The following is a 20272-nucleotide window of genomic DNA, read 5'->3' on the forward strand; positions in this document are numbered from 1 at the left end:
ATGAAAGCAATCAATCAACAAGCATTTAGTAGTGTAGTGAGGCTATCCCCTACATATACCACAAGGTGTCATAGTGTGGCTCACAGGGAGGCAGAAAAGATCTCACTAACTTCTCCCACTGTCCTCTCCTACTCTAAGGAAGATTTTAATTCCTGCCAGGAGGAAAAGCAAGAGGTTGGGACCCAGAAGAAGTTGGCGAGCGCTCTTCAGATAGAAGGATTCTGGGTTAGAATTATTTCTATTTGCTCCTTAAATCTTTTTAATCTAAGGGATGTGGTTTTCATATTCAAACTAAACTTCTGATTAATGTGAAGTTATCAGGGGGAAAGAAGGGCCCGAGCTTTATATCTAATTCTTTCCCTACCAAATACTAGTTACATAATGAACACACATAGCAAATGGCAAAGAAATCCATTTAGAAAAATAAAAATCAGATAAAGAACACATACACACCTATATGTGTGTGTAGATGTATAAAAATTATACATAACACACATACGCACACACACACGAAGAGAAGATAGCAGACATTACAAAGAAAGGGAGTTCTCCCATTGGGAGTAAGATAACTCAACAAGCAAACCTCAACCCTCATCCAAAAGGAATATTATTTGTAGTGACTAATGTAGTAGATTGGGGATAGGCAGATGATGGTGACTGCTAATTCTCATGTAGGCTTCCTTGCAGAGTCTTGTTTTTATTTTAGCAATCTGAAATTGGATTAGCATCATCCATCTTCTCTCTAGAAGCTAAAAGTGCCCAACGAGACTGAATAGCCTATGTCTTTCCTGCATTACCCACACAGGTGTAGAGCATTGATCTCCATCATTGATTAGAGAGTCCCATACAAGTGGACTTTGGGATTCATTACATTGGGCATCTTACCGTGGGTCAGATATTATTCTAAGTGCTACGGATATAAATGCAAAGAACAAAACAATCTTTTTTTTTTTAATTTTTATTTAATAATTACTTTATATTGACAGAATCCATGCCAGGGTAATTTTTTCACAACATTATCCCTTGCACTCGTTTCTGTTCCGATTTTTCCCCTCTCTCCCTCCACCCCCTCCCCTAGATGGCAAGCAGTTTTATATATGTTAGATATGTTGCAAGAACAAAACAATCTTACTCTCAAGGAGCTTACAAAACAAGGGGAGACCCAGAGTTCTAGCTGTAACAGGTCCTAACAAAATGGAAAGGCTTCAAGGACAAAACCAAGCCTACTTAAGTTTTTACTATGTGCCTGATGCCATGCCATCTGCTTCACAAATATTATCTTATTTTACTCTGGGTGGTAGATGCTATTATTATCTTCATTTTACAGTTAAGGAAACTGAGGCAGATAGAAGCTAAGCAACTTGTTCAAAGTCACATACCTAGTGTCTGAAGTCGGATTTGAACTCCTGACTTCAGTCCTAGTGCTCTGAGCCACTTAGCTGCCCCAAGATGGCAAAAGAAGGCCCAAAGATGACTAATCTAAAGACTAGCCTATATAAATATCCATAAAGAAGCTCATTATCAGGATAAGGAGTTTAGCCACCAGAGTACTCCAAAATCCCATGCCTAAGATTTGGAGGTTCTATGCAGTTATAAAGTGGATCTGAAAACTGTTTAGCATAAGAAGACTAAGATTTAATACCATTTCCAAGCCACATGCTCTTGAACAAGTTGTAACTCTCTGAACCTCAATTGCTTACTTGTAAAATAGAGATAATAAGCACACTATCTACCTTGCAGGTTTGTTCTACAAATCCAGAGAGGTCAAATGCATTGTAAGTAGAGTGATATCTAAATGCTCCCTATTATTTCTATCTGTGTGGGTGGAGGGAGTATACACACGGATGAAATCATATCTATTGAAATCTCTCTGCATATTAGTTGCTGTGGGTGTCTCTCAGTGGGTCTGGGCCTGTGGCTGAGCGCATATATTTGTGTCAGCTTGTTTTTGTAAATCCTGGTGTGTTTCTGTTATATCCTATATGAGTCTTCATCAGTAGGTGGGTGAGTGACACGTGACTCTGCCTCTGGGTACATGTGATGTTAGGATGCCTCAGCCCCTGTGCAGAGTGTGTACCAACATCGAGCAGCAGATGGGGAGTGGGTGGCCGATTGGTGATGGGCAGCAAACCCAGAAACCAAAAGGGCTTCTGTAGCTTCTGCATACACTGCTGTGCCCAACACCCACCCACCGCACCCCACACATCTGTGTCTACATCTCAGCGCCAGGCTCAGTTGCTAACTAACCCATGGCACAGTCACCTAGAGTCGGCGCTGGCACTCCTCCAGAGCTGCTTTCTGCTCCTCCACCCCTGCAGGGGTGATCTTACCTAACTAGCCCTGGCCCTGGTGCTGGGGGCTAGATGCAAGATGCTCCTGCTATTCCAAGGACTTGCCTTACAGAATTGTGAGATTTTATTGCTAGAAAGGACTTTAAAGATCATCAGTTAAGCCTTTTTTTTTTTTTTAAACAGTAGACACTGATGACTAAGGCGATGTTACTTGTTCAAACACACACAGCAAGTAGGATTAGCAGACAGGATTCAAACCCACGACTTTTGATTTCAAATAAAATTTCTTTTTTCACTACCCTTTCTTGCTTTCTCTGGGTGTCTGGGTTTCTAATATTCCTATGAAGTACTGGATTGTGATGTTACAATGTGTATGGTGTGTATTCTGTCTGTATATATAATGTATCTCTTGTCGGAGTGTGTGTATCTCTGTGTATAAGAGACATATAGTCTCTGTGTGTATGCTCACATGTTCCCTCCTTGTCTCCCCCTCCCAGACTTGTTTTTCTTAAGTTACATAAGTGTCTGATGGGCTACGCCAGGATTGAACTATGGGTGCCCCCTGGCGACAGACTTTAGAACTCACAGACTGGGGAAAGAAGAGGCAGAGTGCATCTTTCTTTTAGGAACCTTAAACAGACACTTTCTTTCCAGTCTTTAACTCTTCCCCTACTGCTATCCCATAGCTCCGTTCCTAAACCATGAGTCTCACGATTGTGTATTTGATTTTCTGAGAGAGATAAGAAAAGGAATTAGAGGAGAAATGAGGATAAATTTTCCATCCACTAAAGAGAGCAGGAAAAAGGAGGCAGAACCCAACCCATCCCTGTTTTTTTATTATTAATGATTCTTGTTCATAGAAGGTCCATCCACCCAACAGAACAGAGACTTTCCTTTTGGGGAGGAGCAGTGTAAGAGCCAGAATGGTAATTCTACTGGCATAGAGAATTCGGTATTGGAATTCCCATTACCAATGTATATTGCTTTGAAAAATAGCACAAAGACTCTTGATTTGATTGAGGGGGGAGGGGAGATGTCTGTGAACTTGCTTTAAATATACTTTGATGACATTATTTAACATTGATTTTAAAAACTGAGTTGCAAATTCTCTCCCACCAGACCCTCCCCCACTCATTGAAAAGGCTTGCAACAAGATAATCCATTATATATGTGAAGTCATGCAAAACATATTTCTATATTAGCCATGTTACACGGAGAAAAAGGAAAAAAAAATAAAGTGAAAACCAATATGCTTTCATCTGTATTCAGAATTCACCAGTTTTCTCTCTGGAGGTGGATAGCGTTTTTCATTATGAGTCATATTAGAATTGTCTCGGATCATCACATTGATCAGAATAACTAAGTCTTTCATAGTCAGTCACTGTTTATTGATGATTGTATTTCATTATAATTAGTTTCCTTTGTAATCTCATAAATTTTATTTTACATATCTGAAAACATTCATAGTGCCTGGCATGTAATAAATACTTTGTTTGAGCTTGTTGGCTTGACTTGAGAAGGGGCCCAAGTTTTATTAGATTACTATTAAAAAGTTAAGGACCCCAGTCTTAGAAAGTATTCTGGGCCATTGACAGGTTAAGTGACTTTCTCAGAGTCACAAAGCTTATCTGTGTCATTGGTAGGATAAAAAGCCAGGTCTTACTAACACAGGACTAGTTCTCCATCCATCACACCATGCTGTCTCTTGTTCTTTTAATAATATTTCAAATCAGTGAAGTTTTTTTTAATCTATCATCTTTCATTCTTACTATATGATCAGCCTTTTTTCTGATCCTAATTCAATTCAATTAAACTGATATGTCTGAAGTGCCAGGCATTGTGCTAGATGCTGAAGGTACAAAGATAAAAAAGAAATAATTCCTACCCTCAAGAAGCTTATATTGTACCAGGGCGGGGAGAGGGAGGGGGAAAGGGGCAGTACAGCATGTACATGGATAAGTAAATAAAAATTACATACAAAGTAAATAAACTATTTTTCCACCAGGGGATGAGAGAGTTCTAACTACTGGGAGGATCAGAAAAAAAAACTTGGCTAAGAGTTGAGTCTTGAAGAGAATTAGAAATTCCAAGAGACAGAAGTGAGATGGAAGAGCACATAAAACATGCATTGAGATGGGAGAGAGAATGCCAAGTACAGAAACCTCAAGTAGGTCAATTTGTTTGGATTATCCAATAAGAGAAAGTCTCTGGTTCTGTTATGCTACTTTCTCATTAAAAAGTCAGTGGTTATAGTCTATACACTTTTACATACTATGTCCTTTTTCATTGACCTTAGGGGAAGGTCACCATTTTGGCTTTTCTAAGATGGCATTTCATGAGTCATCATCACAAAATTCAATTTAATTCAACATTCATCATGTAATAATTCATCAGAATATTGATATTAAAAAGATGAGTTTTTGCAGCAGGGTGAAGCTTAGGTTCCTTAAAAGTGCTGTATTAATTTCTCAAATTCTATACCAGAATGTCAGTAAAAAATGAGGACTCTACTCTTTTGTCCCCTCAAACCTGGCTGGGTCCTAGAGGAGCTAGAAAGAGAAAAGGACTGGTTCTGAGGTCTCAAGTTCCTTCTCAAAGGCCCTTTGTTCTCAGCCATTAGGGACATATTTCTCAGAGACACGATGCTTGGCGCTTCCTTTACTTTGCTTCCTTCCAGTTCCTCTTACAAAGTCACCTCTTTTTATCTGCCAATATTCCTGAGCTTCACAACTGCTTAGAGCAGGAGCTGGTTGTCTAGGTGCCTCCCTTAGATGCTAATGATAAGGGGCCAGGCTATTATTAGTAAGAAGAAACAAGGAACCAATGAATCCACATTTATGGATTTTTAACTATGTGCCAAGCACCGTGCTAAGCACTGAGGTTACAGCAAAACAACCCCTGTTCTCAAGGAGATTACATTCTAATAAGGGTGACAAAATATACATACCAGTATATTCAGAATTCATGCAATAGGAATACCAAGGAGTTTGGGGAGAAGAAGCCTAACAGGATGGGGGACTTGATCAGGAAAGGCTTCATGAAGAAGGGAGCACTTGAAGGAAACCAAGGATCCCATCACACTGATTTAGTTTGAAACCTAGCTCTGCTCTCCTGAACATTGTCCAGCTCAGAGCTTCAGGGTTTTTTTTTTCCCCCAGTACAGTGAAGAATTTCATTAGATGATATCTATCCCAGACTGCTCTTTTCAATTTCTAAATCCTATGATTCTATGAATCACACGTGCCAGACAGGAAGAACCTACATAGAGCTTCTCACCCAGCCTCAGCCTTCAGGCAGCAAGCACTCTGCCTGCCCCACCCCTGACAAAGTTCTTCCACCTGCATACTAAATTCCCACTGTTGCAGAAGTTCTATCTCTGTGTCTCTGTTTCTTTCTCTCTGTGCGTCTCTATCTCTCTCTGTGTCTCTGTCTCTATGTCTCTGTGTCTCTGTCTCTATCTCTCTATGTGTCTCCGTCTCTCTTTTTCTATTTCTCTGTCGCTGTCTCTTTGGCTCCAACTGTCTCTGGCTCTCCTTCCCTCCCTCTCTTTTTCAGTGAGCTGTCATCCTTGCTGAACCTGTCTATTCACTTACCCCAGACCCACTTGCCCTAACCCTCACCCCACCTAAGTTCTCCCAGCCAGCTGGGAAGGCCCCAAGGCCCAGAAGGAAACAGCTGGACTCCGAGCTGGTCCCCAACTCTTCGATGACGCCATTTGCTCTCGGTATCTTCCTCCCTAGCTAGGGGTCTGCCCTCTCCTGACCAGTGAGGACCTTGGGACAAACTGGAGGGGCGAGGATAAGGGCCTTGGGACAAGGTACTGTGAATCGCGACTGGAGAAAAGTGCCAAGCATTCGCCCCCGGAGAAGGGGAGGGAAAGAGGCTGGGCAGAGGCGGGGTCTGGGCGGAACCCTGCCGGGCGGAGGTGGGACCAACCAGGCCCAGAAGCCCGAAGGGAGGGAGAGGGAAAGCGGGAAGAGGAGGGGGGGGAGGAGGAGGAGGAGGAGGAGGAGGAGGAAGAGGAAGAAGGGGACGCGGCCGCTCCGGCTCGGTGTACCTTGCTCCCTCCAGCCGGGCATGCGCCCCCCGAGCCCTTGGCCCCCCAAAGCCCGAGCCTCCCCCCGGATCCTCCCCGGATTCTGCAGCGCGCAGCATGGGAGCCTTCGGGCGCACGCCGTGGCAACTGCTGCTGCCGCTAATGCTGGGTAAGAAAGAGGAGCCGCGGAACTCCCCTAGCTCTTCCTGTCCCGCGTCCCGCCAGCCCGGCTCATCCCCCTCCCACTATAACCTTGCCCCCTCCTCTTTCCCTGCGCCTCTTTCGGGCTCGAAATCTTGGCGAGGACCTGAGCATCCTCAGCCTCCGCCAGGACCTGCGGGGATAGGAGTTCGTTTCGACCCGGGTTGCTTCGGGCCTTTGGCCCCGCACTGACAGTCCCGGGGGGCTCTCCCAGACCCAGGGTTGGGTGCGCGCAGGACCGTGCCCAGCTGGCTTCTGTGGCCTCCAGCTGAGCCGATTAGGAAGAGGGTGTAATGGGAGGGAAAGGGGTTTCCCAGCTCCAGGCTCCTCCTCTCCAGCTGTTTGGTGAGGACAGGGTGAGGAGCTGCTAAAGACGCTACCCCACCGAACTATAGCGCCATGGCCAATCTCTGGAACGTCATGCCCAACCTCTCTCCCTCCCCCCCACCCCATCCCGGGTCCACTTCTTTACCAGAGAGCCAGACCCTAGCAGCAAGGCAGCTTCCGTGCCTGGCCTAGGCGTGGGCAGTGCCCGCCCTCGTAATTGCCCCGGAGTTGGCAGGAGGCCAGGGGGTTGGCTCTGCCCTGAATCTTTGAAGTCTCCCCTAATTGCCCCCTTGAGTTCTCCAGATTATTTCCTCAGGGACAGTGATCCCCGCTCGTCCTTCCCTCCCCCAACTCTGAGTTCAGTCTCACTGCTCCCTTTACGGTCCCAGCCTTCTAGACCCCTGCTTCTTTTCAGCACTCTATTCCCTTTTTACCCTCTTTCTCTATCTTAACCCCTAATCTAGCCAGTTCTCTCATCACACTATTGTAGATTTCTAACCTTTATTACCCTTCCTGGACCATTTGTCCACTCCGTTAATAGTTGCAGTTAAGTGGTTAGGCTATGAACTATGGGTTGTGGGGACTCAGTAACACAAAATCTTGCTCTAACCCACCCTATCCTCCAATCTTACCCAGGTCTGGGACTCAGAATATGTTGGCAAGAAGAGATGTTTCGAAGTCAGTCTCTGATAACATCAGTCTCTGTGAAGTCTTTAATCCTAAAATCTCCAAGCACCATTTGCCCCTGGCATTGCAGAGAGTAGGAGAGCTACCCAGTGCAGGCAGGAAATTTGGCCCTTGTGCCTTCTTACGCCCAATCATGGTTGAAAGACTACTGTGGGAACATGGTACAACAAGCTGTGATGCCAGTCAATAGCTAGTTCAGGTTTGTTTGGCCTGCACATGAGGGCTTCTCGGAGAAGGCCGTGAGTTGGGATAAGTAAGAGGATGGAAGGATTGGACTGTATTGAAACCTTGGGAAAACTGATGTCCTATCTCATTTCCCAGAATTTATTTGGGTATTTGAGGCTGAACTGGTAGAGTTCAGTAATAATTGTCCTGGTCACCTATTTTTAGGCCAGAGATTTGCTGATGCTTCATGATGTTCTCAAACTCCTCTGCCTTATCCTCTGCTCGGCTAAGTGGACTCCTGAATCATGGTGGTTGGGAGAGGATGTCTTTTTTTCTCCTCATCCATCCCTGGGGGCTGGGCACTTGGGGAAGTAGGGACCCACAGGAACTGGTTGCTTAGCACAAAGCAGCTTTTTGCAATTGGCAGTATGATTCGAAGGCAGGAGAATCCTCAGGGTTTTTTTTTTTTTTTTTCCTGATGAGAGACAGGAAGTAGAAAACCTTATAGTGGTTAATTCCAAAGATAAGGGGTGCTTTCCCATGGGGATCTTGGAGCCTTAACATGCAGGTGGAATCTGGGGGTGGAAAGAACCCCTCATAAACAGAAGGTCAGACCTGGTGCAATTGGGTAACTTGGAAATGGTTCTGTCTCTTTATTGTCTCCCTGGTTATGAAACCAGCTGCAGGCTGGGCTCTTCTGACTCACAGACTCATAAAATCCTAGAACCTAAAGAAGCTTTAGAAATAATCTCATCTAAACTTTATATTCTACATTTGAGGAAATTGAGTCCTAGAGTGGTGGGGTAACTTGCCCATGCTTATGGAACTGTTAATGTTGAGTTATAATGGAATGGAAACAGCAGGGTAAAGTGCAAAGAGATTTATTAAGCCTTACTAGCCTTAGGCAAATTATTTAAATTATCTAAGCCCTAGTTCTCCCGCAAAATGGGGATAATACATGAATCTCTCCTGCTGGGCAGCTGAGAAATGCATGTAAACATTTTACTGTAAAGGCTGAGGTATTATTATTATTATTATTATTATCTACTATCAATCAGTCAACAAGCATCTATTAAGCATTTCCTATGTGCCTGGCACTGAGTTAAGTTCTTGGGCTTCTATCTAAGACTCCCCCTATTCTTTCCACTTTTAGGGGATCAAGTCAGGAAGAAGCTGTGAATACAAGAGAATGTTAAAGATGGTTAAGGGAAACTTAACCAAGGGTTCTCCAGTCCCCCCATCAGTCTCTGGTCCCATTAGAATGTGAGGAATAAGAAGTGGCGTCAGTATTCCAGGCTGAGGGGGACTGGAGCACTAGATGATTGAGGGTAATAGAGCCCGGGTTTTTCTGGTGGGGGAGATGGGGAGTCAAGCTCTGACAGTTCTCCCTGAGATTTCTCCAGCCTCTCTGTTTCCCTCCAACCCTCTACCTCAGGGAGGCTCCCTTAGGAACCTTGAAAGATAAAGACAGCTAGAGAAATATTGGACAGAGAGGCTACCCTGGAACAGAAGGCGCCGTGGAAAAAATAAGCCAACAAGGAATGACTTGGGGGGTTGGGCAATCTGTGGGGATCCCTTCTGATCCTCTTCTCCCACGGGGGGAGGTGCTCAGCCTATGAGAACTTTAGAGAGGGGGAAAGGAGAGAGTTGACATGAAGCTTGACATGAAATGAATATGTAAATCAGATGCTAATCACCAGACGAGTCATTCTCTATTGTTTAGGCCTTTGGGAGATAGATGGGGCCAAGAGCCCCAGATAAGTTGGGGAGGCTGGCAGAGGGTCTGGGAAGAGACGGCAAGATTCTGTGGGAGGGGAGGGCAGCATAATGGCTCTCGTGGGGGCCGGCTTTGGCAGTGATGGTCTCAGCTGCAGGGGTATCTGTCCACTGAGGTGGAGAAATCAGTGAGCTCACCGTCCACAGCTGGAGAGGTTAGTGGTGGGGGACGGCGCTTTGTCCCCGGAGGAGAAATGACTCCATCTGCGTCCAGGCCCTGCCCAGCTCGGGGCTACTGGCTCCATTGTTCCGCGGCCCCAGGTGGCCCAGCCCCTACTAATAGGAGCAGCTGAGACAATGGGCCCTTCTGAACCAGACCTCTCCGTTCCCATCCTTTAAGGGCAGAGGGGCAAGCTGGTGACAGGGGGGTGCGGGATAGGAAATGCCATCCTGGGGACCACAACCAAGGAAACCCTGCCACCCTCAAAGTGCCATCTCTGAAGGAGGCGGGCACCAAGATGGCACATAGAGCAGAGGGACTAGCAGGAAGGAAGGAGGGAGTGAGTCTCTTCTACCCAATGTGTTCACTGGTGATTAAGACCCAGAAAAGCTCTCTCCCAGTACCCCGTCCCTCTCTCCCCTGCTGGACTTTTGGAGCAGGGACTCTGGTCCTTGACACGGCCCGTGTCCACTGCAGGTGTGTGCAGTGCCCGGGAGGTGGTGATGCCTAAGGGACCCCTGTACCGCGTGGCTGGCACTGCCATCTCCATCTCCTGCAACGTCAGCAACTACGAGGGTCCCTCGCAGCAGGACTTTGAGTGGTTTCTCTACCGACCGGAGGCCCCCGAGTCGGCCCTGGGCATCATCAGCACGCGGGACAGCCGCTTCCCCTACGCCGTCTTTGGGCCCCGCGTGGCATCCGGAGACATTCAGGTGCAGCGGCTCCAAGGCGATGCTGTGGTGCTTCGCATCTCCCGCCTGCAGACCCAGGACGCCGGGGTCTACGAGTGCTACACCCCCTCCACCGATGCCCGATACCTGGGCAGCTACAGTGGCAAGGTGGAACTGAGAGGTACCGGGGCTGCTGGGGCGCGGGAGGGGGATGCTCTCTGCATGAAAGAATCACGGATGGGGACAGGACCTCGGAGACCGAGTCCAGCCGTTTCTCAGAGCTTCCGCTCAAGTCCAGGCCCTCGCCTCCCAGGCGGGATTCCTCCCACAGCACTGCCCTCCAAAAGGAGTCCTTGAGCATCTCTGTCCTTTTCTGACTGGTTGGGGAAGCCGAGGGGAATGATCATGGTCGTTTCTCTGCCGATTGGAGATCTCTGCTTAGATTGGTTGGAGAAGGGGGAACTCTGCCAACCCTCTTCAGTTTTTTCTTATGTTTGGGAAATAGAACGTACACATACGCACATACGTGTATGTGTGTTTCTGTGTGTGGATGTGTGCATGTGGGCAGCCTGAGATCTCTTCCTCCTGATGGGCATTACCGGGATCCTCATTCTCGCTCTTCTTTCTCAGTCCTTCCAGATGTACTGCAGGTGTCCGCTGCTCCTCCAGGGCCCCGAGGCCGCCAGGGCTCAGCTTCCCCTCCACGCCTGGTCGTGCCCGAGGGGCAAGAACTAGCCCTTGGCTGCGTGGCGCGGACGAGCACACAGGAACACACACACCTAGCAGTGTCCTTCGGGCGGGCAGTGCCCGAGGCCCCTGTGGGGAGGGCAACGCTACAAGAGGTGGCCGGGCTGCGGCCTGACCTGGCCGTGGAGGCTGGGGCACCCTACGCGGAGCGGCTCACTGCCGGTGAGCTGCGGCTGAGCAAAGAGGGGTCTGAGCGGTACCGGCTAGTGCTGGGGGGTGCCCAGCCGGAGGATGCTGGCACCTATCACTGTACTGCTGCTGAATGGATCCAAGACCCCGATGGCAGCTGGGCCCAGATTGGGGAGAAGCGGGCAGTGCTAGCCCATGTGGATGTACAGACCCTGGGTGAGTGTTCCTAGCCTGGCATTAAAGTGGGCATAGCAAGAACTGGAGCAGGGAGAGGTACCCACTGTGTTTCAGAGGTTAAAATGAGCATAGTGAGCCTGGGCTGGCCCACAAACCCATTTTTGGGGGGAGGACAGAGTGGGTTGGCATTGATGCCCTAGCTGCCTGCTTCTGGGCCTTCCTCTACTCTGGTGGCTAAAATTGGGAGTGGTCAGGCCTGGGCACATGGCTTAAGGACGAAGACAGAGCTGTCTGATGTAATCTTTTCCCTTTTCCTCAACACCACAAAAAGGCCGAAGGAGTGAAGTCTGTATTAAGGATATTATTTGGGATGAAAAATTCAAGTCATGATTGTGAGACTGGAGAGTCTTGTGCCTTGACTGCTTAGTAATTGCCTTTCTTCTCTGACCCCCCACCCCGTTCTGTGTTTCAGCCAGCCAGTTGGCCGTAGTTGTGGGCCCTGGGGAGCGGCGGGTAGGCCCGGGAGAGCCCCTAGAGCTGCTGTGTAATGTATCGGGGGCACTGCCCCCACCAGGACCCCATGCCGCCTACTCTGTGGGCTGGGAGATGGCACCTGCAGGGGCCCCTGGGCCTGAGCACCTGGTAGCCCAGCTGGACACAGAGGGCATAGGCAGCCTGGGCCCAGGCTATGAGGACCGACACATCTCCATGGAAAAAGTAGCCCCTATTACCTACCGTCTGCGGCTGGAGGCAGCAAGGCCTGGAGATGCGGGCACATACCGTTGCCTGGCACGAGCCTACGTTCGGGGACCTGGGGCCCGTCTTCGGGAGGCTGCCCGTGTTCGTTCTCGGCCCCTCCCTGTGCATGTGAGGGAAGAAGGTAAGAGGATGGAGCCTGAGGGAGTAAAATCTACATTAGCACAAAGAAGGCTCCCAAAGAGGGGAAATCAACTGGAAAATGCCCTGAGAAAGTAGTAGGTTACTCTCCCAGAGATTCTGGGAAACCCTCCCTGCTTCCTCTGTTCAAGTAACACCTTTGTCTCCCCAGTCCATCCTTCTGCCAAAGTGGTTCCCTCCTGTCCAAACTCAGGTTTATGCAAAATAATGAATAAAGCAGGGAAAGGTTAATATTCCACAATTTCCTGCTCCTCCCCCAGATCCCCTGGGTATTTCCTGGGCCAGCACCTCTGACCTCATGCTCTTGGGCCTCACAGGTGTGATGCTGGAAGCTGTGGCGTGGCTGGCAGGGGGCACAGTGTACCGGGGAGAGACGGCGTCCCTGTTTTGCAACATCTCTGTGACAGGGGGCCCTCCCGGACTACGGCTGGCCAACAGCTGGTGGGTGGAGCGGCTAGGGGAACCAGGCCTGGTTGCACCCCCTCCCCAGCTGGTCGGCGGCATGGGCCGGGATGGCGTGGCAGAGCTAGGGATCCGACCGGGTGGAGGTGCTGTCAGCGTGGAGCAGGTGGGACCCCGAAGCCACCGACTGAGGCTCCATGAGCTGGGGCCGCAGGATGAGGGGATATACCACTGTGCTCCCAGTGCCTGGATACAGCACGCCGACTACAGTTGGTACCAAGCAGGCAGCGCTCGCTCCGAGCCCATCACCGTCTACCCTTACACCCTTCGTGAGTAGCCCCCCTCAATAATCCTAATACCACGACCCCTGTGTGTTCAGCTCCCCACCCCCGATCCCCTCACCTGAGAGGGAAACTGTGAAAAAAACACTTGGTTAAACCTTGGAGGATTTTGGGAAATCTAAGTCAGAGGAGTGAATCTGGGGAAGATCCAGCTACAAAAAGGGGGAGGAAAGGGCAGAAATGTCACTAACAGATGCTCTTTCTTTTCTCTCTCTTCAGCCCTGGACACCCTGTTTGTGCCCCTGTTGGTGGGTGCAGGGGCTGCCCTGGTCACAGGTATCACCATCCTTAGCACGGTCACTTGTTGCTTCATGAAAAGACTGAGAAAGCGGTGAACCCTTAGCCCTATGGTAAGGTCCTGGGATGCATGAACTTCTTCTATCCTTAGTTTATCCCAGAGTAAAAATACCCTCCTGAACTTCTTATTAGAGAGGCTATGACACTGGATACCTCAGTTCTACCCTATGTTCTTACCTCAGGATCCCATATGTCCCTTTATGATGGTTTTCCTTTGGGGTATCAGGCTGGGTACCATAATGAAATTAGGTGGGAGAAGAAGCCCAAGCTCACCTTTGACATCCTCCTCAACTCCTTTTCTTGTTTCTGCAGGTACAAGCTGTCTTCCAGTCCAACTCCCAGCCCGACATCATTGTTGCCTAAACTTCCTCTTCCTTTTATCCCCAATCTGGTCCTTCTGTCTCTTACTCTTTTTATTTATTTTATTTGGGGGGGACCAGGATATCCTCCTCAGCTCTGCCAGGCTGGGAGGTTTTCCGAAGCCGCAGGCTCGGCCCCAATCCTTCTACTTACCTCAAGTAGATATCAGTGCCCTTTTCCTCAGTGCCCCCAAATCCTGGCTCTCTTTTCTGACCTTTTCCCTTTTCCATAGGCATGTCCTTGCCCCTTACTCCAAAACTGTTTTTTTTTCTAAAATGTGAATAAAGTTTTTTTTAATAAAATCTAAAATCATATCCTTCCTCTTTTTCATTCCTAAGGAGTTAGAAATAATTAGTGTTTATATATTTCCATATATACAGAGAGAGAGAGAGAGAGAGAGAGAGAGAGAGAGAGAGAGATACAGAGAGGAGATAGTAAAGACTGATAAGCCTCTAAGTTAATGGATCAATATCAACCTTGAGGGAGTTTCCAGTGGAGTTCTCCATTGCTCTATTTGGCCCTGTTGTGTTCATCATTTTTATCAATGACTTGTATCCAGGTACAATTTTGGCATAGCATAAAGCTGGAAAGAAGCAAATATCTTGGTTGGCCACAATCAAAGACCACAAAATCTCTACAGACTGAAATGGATTGACAGTAACAAGATGAATTTTAATAGGGACAAATATAAAATTCTACCTTTGGATTCAAAAAAGTCGACAGTAGGGGCAACTAGTTGGCGCACTGGATAGAGCATCAGCCCTGAAGTCAGAAGGATCTGAGTTCAAATCTGACCCTAGCTGTGTGACCCTGGGCAAGTTACTTGACCCCAAATGCCTCAGGAAAAAAAAAAATTTCAACTGCATCAGCGTAGGAAGGGGGAGATAGGGAAGTTTATATGGGAAAAACCTGGAAATTCCAGTGGATTCAAGTTCAATATAGAATCAGCATTGCGATGATAAAGCTAAAATAATTAGACTACCTTGAGAACAGAGAGAAGAGGGAGGTTAGAATCTCATTGTACTCTGCCTGGATCAGATCCATCTGGAATAAGATGGCTAATTAATTAATGAATTTTTATCATTATTATTTTTTGGTCTTTTAAGATGCCTTTTTATTGTTCTCATATGCCACACTCCATCTCATACCATTATTCTAGCTGTCACCAGGTTGTCTCTGCCTTTTAAAATCCCTAATTTCCTTAGATTCAATTTGTGCCACTTTCTACATGAAATCTTTCCTGACCGATAAGGGTGGTCAATATAGTGAGCCCTATTTTACTGCAGACATCGACTGGCGAAAATCAAGGATGCCGTAAGGAAGATGAAGAAGAGTGAGAACCTAGCATCATAGCATAAAGGATAGATTGAGGAAACTGGCGTTATTTATCCCAGAGAAGAGAAGGCTTGGGAGGAACAGAGTTGCTGTGCTCAAGTATCTGAAGGGTTGTCATTTGAAAGAATATTTAGCTTGCTGCAATAAGTCATGTAGTGTGATGGAAAGAGTGTTTGGATTTGGAGTGAGTAGACACCCGTATTAAAATCCTGACTCAAACATTAGCTGTGGGATTGTAGAAAAGTCTATTGATTTCTCTAAACCTTCACTTCTTTATACATGAGCATAATAACTTCTCTAGCACTTAACCCAAAGGCCTGTCATAAGGAGCAAATGAACATTTTGCAAGACATAAAGTAAAGATAGAAATATGAGCTACTATTAGAATTGGACCCAGAAGGCAAAACTGCTGTCAATGGGTGGAAGTTACAAGGAGATAGATATCTGTTCAATGTAAAACAAATCTTTCTAGTAAATGCATGTATTCAAAACGGCATAAGTTGACCCTGATATTTTAGAACCAGAGGGGAAAAGAGAAATTGAAAGAATCTACCAGTTACCTCCTGAAAGAAATTCCCAAATGAAAACTGAACATTATAACCAAATTCCAGAGCTTCCAAGTCAAGGAGAAACTATAGCAGGCAGCCAGAAAGAAACCAAATATTGTGGGGCAGGATAATACAAGATTTAGTTGCTTCTATATTAAAGGAATGAGGACTTAGAACACTACGTTCTGGAGAGCAAAGAAGCTAGGGTTACAAGCAAGAATTACTTACCCAGCAAAAAATGAATTATAATCCTTTGGGGAGGGGAACACAAATAATCAATGAAATAGAAGACTTTCAAACATTACTGAGAAACAAACTACAGCTGAATTTTAAAAATCTGACTTTCAAATACAAGAATCAAGAAAAGCATAAATAGGAAAGAGAAATCATAAAGGATTCAATAAGGTTAAACTATATCTCTACATAGTAAGATGATGTGTAATATCTAAGAACTTTCTCATTATTAAGGCAGTGAGGAATATACATAGAGACATGGATGTGAATTGAATATGATAGGAAGATATCTTAAAGAATAAAATTAAGGGGTAAGAAAGAGGAATGCACTTGGAGAAGGGAAAAAAAGAGGTGGGATGGTGTAAATTCTCTCACATAAAAGAGACATGAAGGATTTTTTATAGTGTAAGGGATGATGGGGGAGATAGGGGTGAGCATTTGAACCTTACTCTACTTGGAAGTGGCTCAAAGAGGGAATAACATACACTCAGTTGAGTATAGAAAGCTATATTAGTTTCTAGGAAAGTAGGAGGAGAAGATGAGAAGGAGTAGTGATATAGGAAATGGGGAGACTGATAGAAGGGAGTGGGAGATGATAGAAGGTAGTATTAGGAATAAAACACTTTTGAGCATATACAGGGTGAAAATAGAGACAGTGGAATAAACAGGGAAAATAGGATAGAGGAAAATATACAGTAATCATAATTGTGAAAAAAATTTTACAGTGAGTTTCTCTGATAAAGGCCTTGTTTCTCAAATATATAGAGAAGTGAGTCAAATTTATGAAAATAAGAGCTATTCCCCAATCAATATATGATCAGTTTTCTGATGTAGTAATCAAAGCCATCTAAAATCATATGAAAAAAATGCTCTAAATCATTATTGGTTAAAGAAATGCAAATTAAAACAATTCTGAGGTACCTCTTTATACCTATCAGATTGGCTAATACAACAGAAAAGGAAAATGATAAATGTTGGAGGGAGATGGGAAAATTGAGATACTAATGCATTGTTGGTGGAATTATGAACAGATTCAACTATTCTGAAGAGCAATTTGAAACAGTGCCCAAAGGACTCTGAAACTGTGCATACCCTTTGATTCAAAAATACCATTACTAGGTCTATATCCCAAAGAGATAAAAACAAAAAGGAAAAGGCCTATATATACACAAATAATTATAGAAGCTCTTTTAGTGGTGGCAAAGAATTGGAAATTAGGAGGATGCCCATCAATTAGGGAATGACTAAACAAGTTGTAGTATATGATTGTGATGAAGTACTATTGTACTATTAAAAAATGACAAACAGGATATTTTCAGAAACACTTGGAAAAACACGGACTGATGCAAAGTGAAATGAGCAGAACCAAGATAACATTGTATATTTTATAATGATCAGTTGTAAATGACTTAGCTATTCTCAGCAATAAAATAATCCAAGATAATTCCAAAAGACTTTTGATAAAAATGACATTCATCAAAGAACGATTAAGTCTGAATGTAGATCAAAGCATATTTCAAACATTTTTCTTTACTGCTTTTGGGATTTTTTGGTCTGTTTTCTTTTACAATATGACTAATACAGAAATATGTTTTGTATGACTACACTTGCATAACCTGTATCTAATTGCTTGCCTTCTTAATGGTGGGGGAGGAGGGAGAGACAGAGGGAGGGAAAACATTTAGAACTCAAATTTTTTTTTTAAATTAAAGCTTTTTATTTACAAAACATATTCATGGGTACTTTTTCAACACTGACCCTTGCAAAACTTTTTGTTCCAAATTTTTCCGTCCTTCCCCCAGGTAGTCTCATTCATGTTAAATATGTTAAAAATATATGTTAAATACAATATATGTATACATATTTACACAATTATCTTGATGCACAAGAAAAATCAGATCTAAAAAGAAAAAAAAAACCTGAGAAGGAAAACAAAATGCAAGTAAAGATCAACAGAAAGCATGAGAATGCTATGTTGTGGTCCACACTCACTCACTTGCCACAGTCTTCTCTCGAGGTGGAGATGGCTCTCTTCAACACTGAACAACTGGAACTGGTTTAAATCATCTCATTGTTGAAGAGAGCCACATCTGTCAGAATTAACTGTCCTATAGTTTTGTTGTTTCCTTGTATACTGATCTCCTCCTGGTGCTGCTCATTTCATTTAGCACCAGTTCATGTAAGTCTCTCCAGGCATCTCTGGAATCATCCTGTTGGTCGCTTCATACACAACAATAATATTCCGTAACATTCATATGCCATAATTTATTCAGCCATTCCCCAATTGATGGGCATCCACTCAGTTTCTAGTTTCTTGCCACTACCAGAAGGGCTGCCACAAACATTTTTGCACATGTGGGTCCCTTTCCCTCCTCTAAGATCTCTTTGAGATATAAACCCAGTAGAAACATTGCTGGGTCAAAGAGTATGCACAGTTGGATAACTTTTTGAGCATAGGTCCACATGGCTCTCCAGAATGGTTGGATCCGTTCACAGTTCTATCTACAATGTCTCAGTGTCCCATTTTTCCCACATCCCCTCCAACATTCATCATTATCTTTTTCTGTCACCTTAGCCAATCTAACAGGTATGTAATGATATCTCAGAGTTGTCTTAATTTGCATTGATTTGGAGCCCCTTTTCATAGGACTACAAATAGTTCATTTTCTTCATATCCTTTGACCATTTATCAATTGGAGAATGGCTTGAATATTTATAAATTTCAGTTAATTCTCTATACATTTTAGAAATTAGGCCTTTATCAGAATCTTTGAATGTAAAAATGGTTTCCCAGTTTATTGCTTCTCTTCTAATCTTGTCTGCATTAGTTTTGTTTGTACAATTTTTTTAACTTAATATAATCAAAATTGTCTACTTTGTGATCAATAATGATCTCTAGCAGAACTCAAAATTGTAAAAAAAAAAACAAATGTTAAAAGTTGTTTTTACTTGTAATTAGGGAAAAGTAAATCTGTTTAAAGAATAAATAAAATAGCTGAAGAAACCCAGCATAAATTGCCTCAAGAAGTTATGGGTTCCTGTACAGTAGAGATGTAAAAGTGGAGGCTGTATGAACATCTATTAGAGATGTTTTAAAAAAATTTACATTCTTTGAAATCCTCTGGGTAATTCAGACCCCTTTTCATTACATATACCATCTGACTTCATTCTCCTCCCCTCTGCCAAGATTCCTTGGTCACATCTGTGGTATGAACTATTATTGCTCAGGTGAGCTTTAACTGGGTTTCAAATATAACTGGATTCCAAATATAGGTGGGAGTGAAGGTCAAGGAACTGATCTAATTCTACTGACTTCTTCCTTTAGTCTTTGGGGACAGAAAAGCCTTGATGCAACTCCCCTATTGTTATATGCTTCCCAGTTTTGCCCTTTCTATCCCATAATTCCCATCTCTTGTACCCTGAACCAGATGTAGGGCCTTCTGTCTTCCTTCATGACTTTCATTCTGTCTGTGATAACAGTCAGAAAGAAGTCACTGATGATTACCTGGGTAATGAAAAAAAGAGAACTAGAATCCACAGTGGGTATGAGTGTGAGTATTTCTACTTCTGCTATGCATACTCAGACACATAAATACCTAGTTCTGCCTCCAAGTCTTGAGGAAATTTCACAGATGGTCCCACCTCATAGCTCAAGTGGATTTTCCTGTTCCCAAGCAACACAGAGAGTCCTCTGAATCTCTAGTTTTCTGAAGAGTGAGTTTTCACTCACTTCCCTGATCATGGCATCAAAAGTCACAGCTAGAAGAGCTCACCCAATCCCACTCCTCAAGTTGGATTGTTAGAGACAAGGAAACCAAAGCACAGACAAGTTAAATAACTTAGTTAAGGTCACAGAACTAGTTAATGTCAGAAACAGGACTGCTTTCCTAACCCCCAATTTGGTGTCCTTTCCACAACTATGACTCTCAACTCAAAGATCAAACTAAGAATAACAGAATTTTTGAGTTGGGAGGGACAGTAGATATGTACCCTTTAACTTAAATGGGAATTCCTTACATGATATTGCTACAAAGGATCATTTACTTGTCTTTTGAAGCTCTCCAGGGATGGAGATATCACAAGCCATTCTAATTTTGGATAGCTCTGAGGACTTTTTTTTTTCTTGAACTTAAAGATATTTATAATTTCATCAGTGGGGATTTTCCCTCCAATAACATGGGTCACAATTCATCCACATTTCACTACTTTGCCAATGGGGGTCTACCTAATATGCTGGGGATCTTTCTTGCTTTCTTCTGAAGTGGTAAAGATACAGGTATAGCACATAGGCTATACTTCTCTTCCTGTCATACAATTCTTTGATCATGTTTTTTATTCCTGTTTGCAGTTCTTCATTATTTATATATTGCAACCTATGCATCTCTACCATGTTTTTCTCTATTGCTTTTTGGGTGATACTCATCTGTGTTTCATATCTTACTTCTTTAGCCACACCAATAAAATGTTATTGGTAAAAACAAAAAGGACCTT

General features: G+C 44.6%; 1 protein-coding gene across 1 annotated transcript; it reads left to right on the plus strand.

Annotated features, from left to right (window-relative positions):
- The first annotated feature begins 6294 nt into the window (after positions 1 to 6294).
- IGSF8 (immunoglobulin superfamily member 8) lies at positions 6295 to 13973 on the plus strand. Its single transcript, XM_051993674.1, has 7 exons — positions 6295 to 6496; positions 10121 to 10495; positions 10945 to 11406; positions 11840 to 12247; positions 12582 to 12995; positions 13227 to 13357; positions 13617 to 13973. Exons 1-6 carry the CDS (start codon positions 6445 to 6447, stop codon positions 13340 to 13342), a joined length of 1827 nt encoding a protein of 608 aa, XP_051849634.1. The 5' UTR covers positions 6295 to 6444; the 3' UTR covers positions 13343 to 13357; positions 13617 to 13973.
- Positions 13974 to 20272: the final 6299 nt, after the last annotated feature.

This window comes from Antechinus flavipes, chromosome 4, assembly GCF_016432865.1.
Source record: "Antechinus flavipes isolate AdamAnt ecotype Samford, QLD, Australia chromosome 4, AdamAnt_v2, whole genome shotgun sequence".
In the NCBI taxonomy this organism is placed as follows: Eukaryota; Metazoa; Chordata; class Mammalia; order Dasyuromorphia; family Dasyuridae; genus Antechinus; species Antechinus flavipes.

Coding starts and splice junctions, on each gene's coding strand:
- IGSF8 (XM_051993674.1), top strand. CDS start 6,445: ATGGGAGCCTTCGGGCGCACGCCGTGGCAACTGCTGCTGCCGCTAATG. Junction 6,497..10,120: donor GCTGCTGCCGCTAATGCTGG/GTAAGAAAGAGG, acceptor TGTCCACTGCAG/GTGTGTGCAGTGCCCGGGAG. Junction 10,496..10,944: donor TGGCAAGGTGGAACTGAGAG/GTACCGGGGCTG, acceptor CTTCTTTCTCAG/TCCTTCCAGATGTACTGCAG.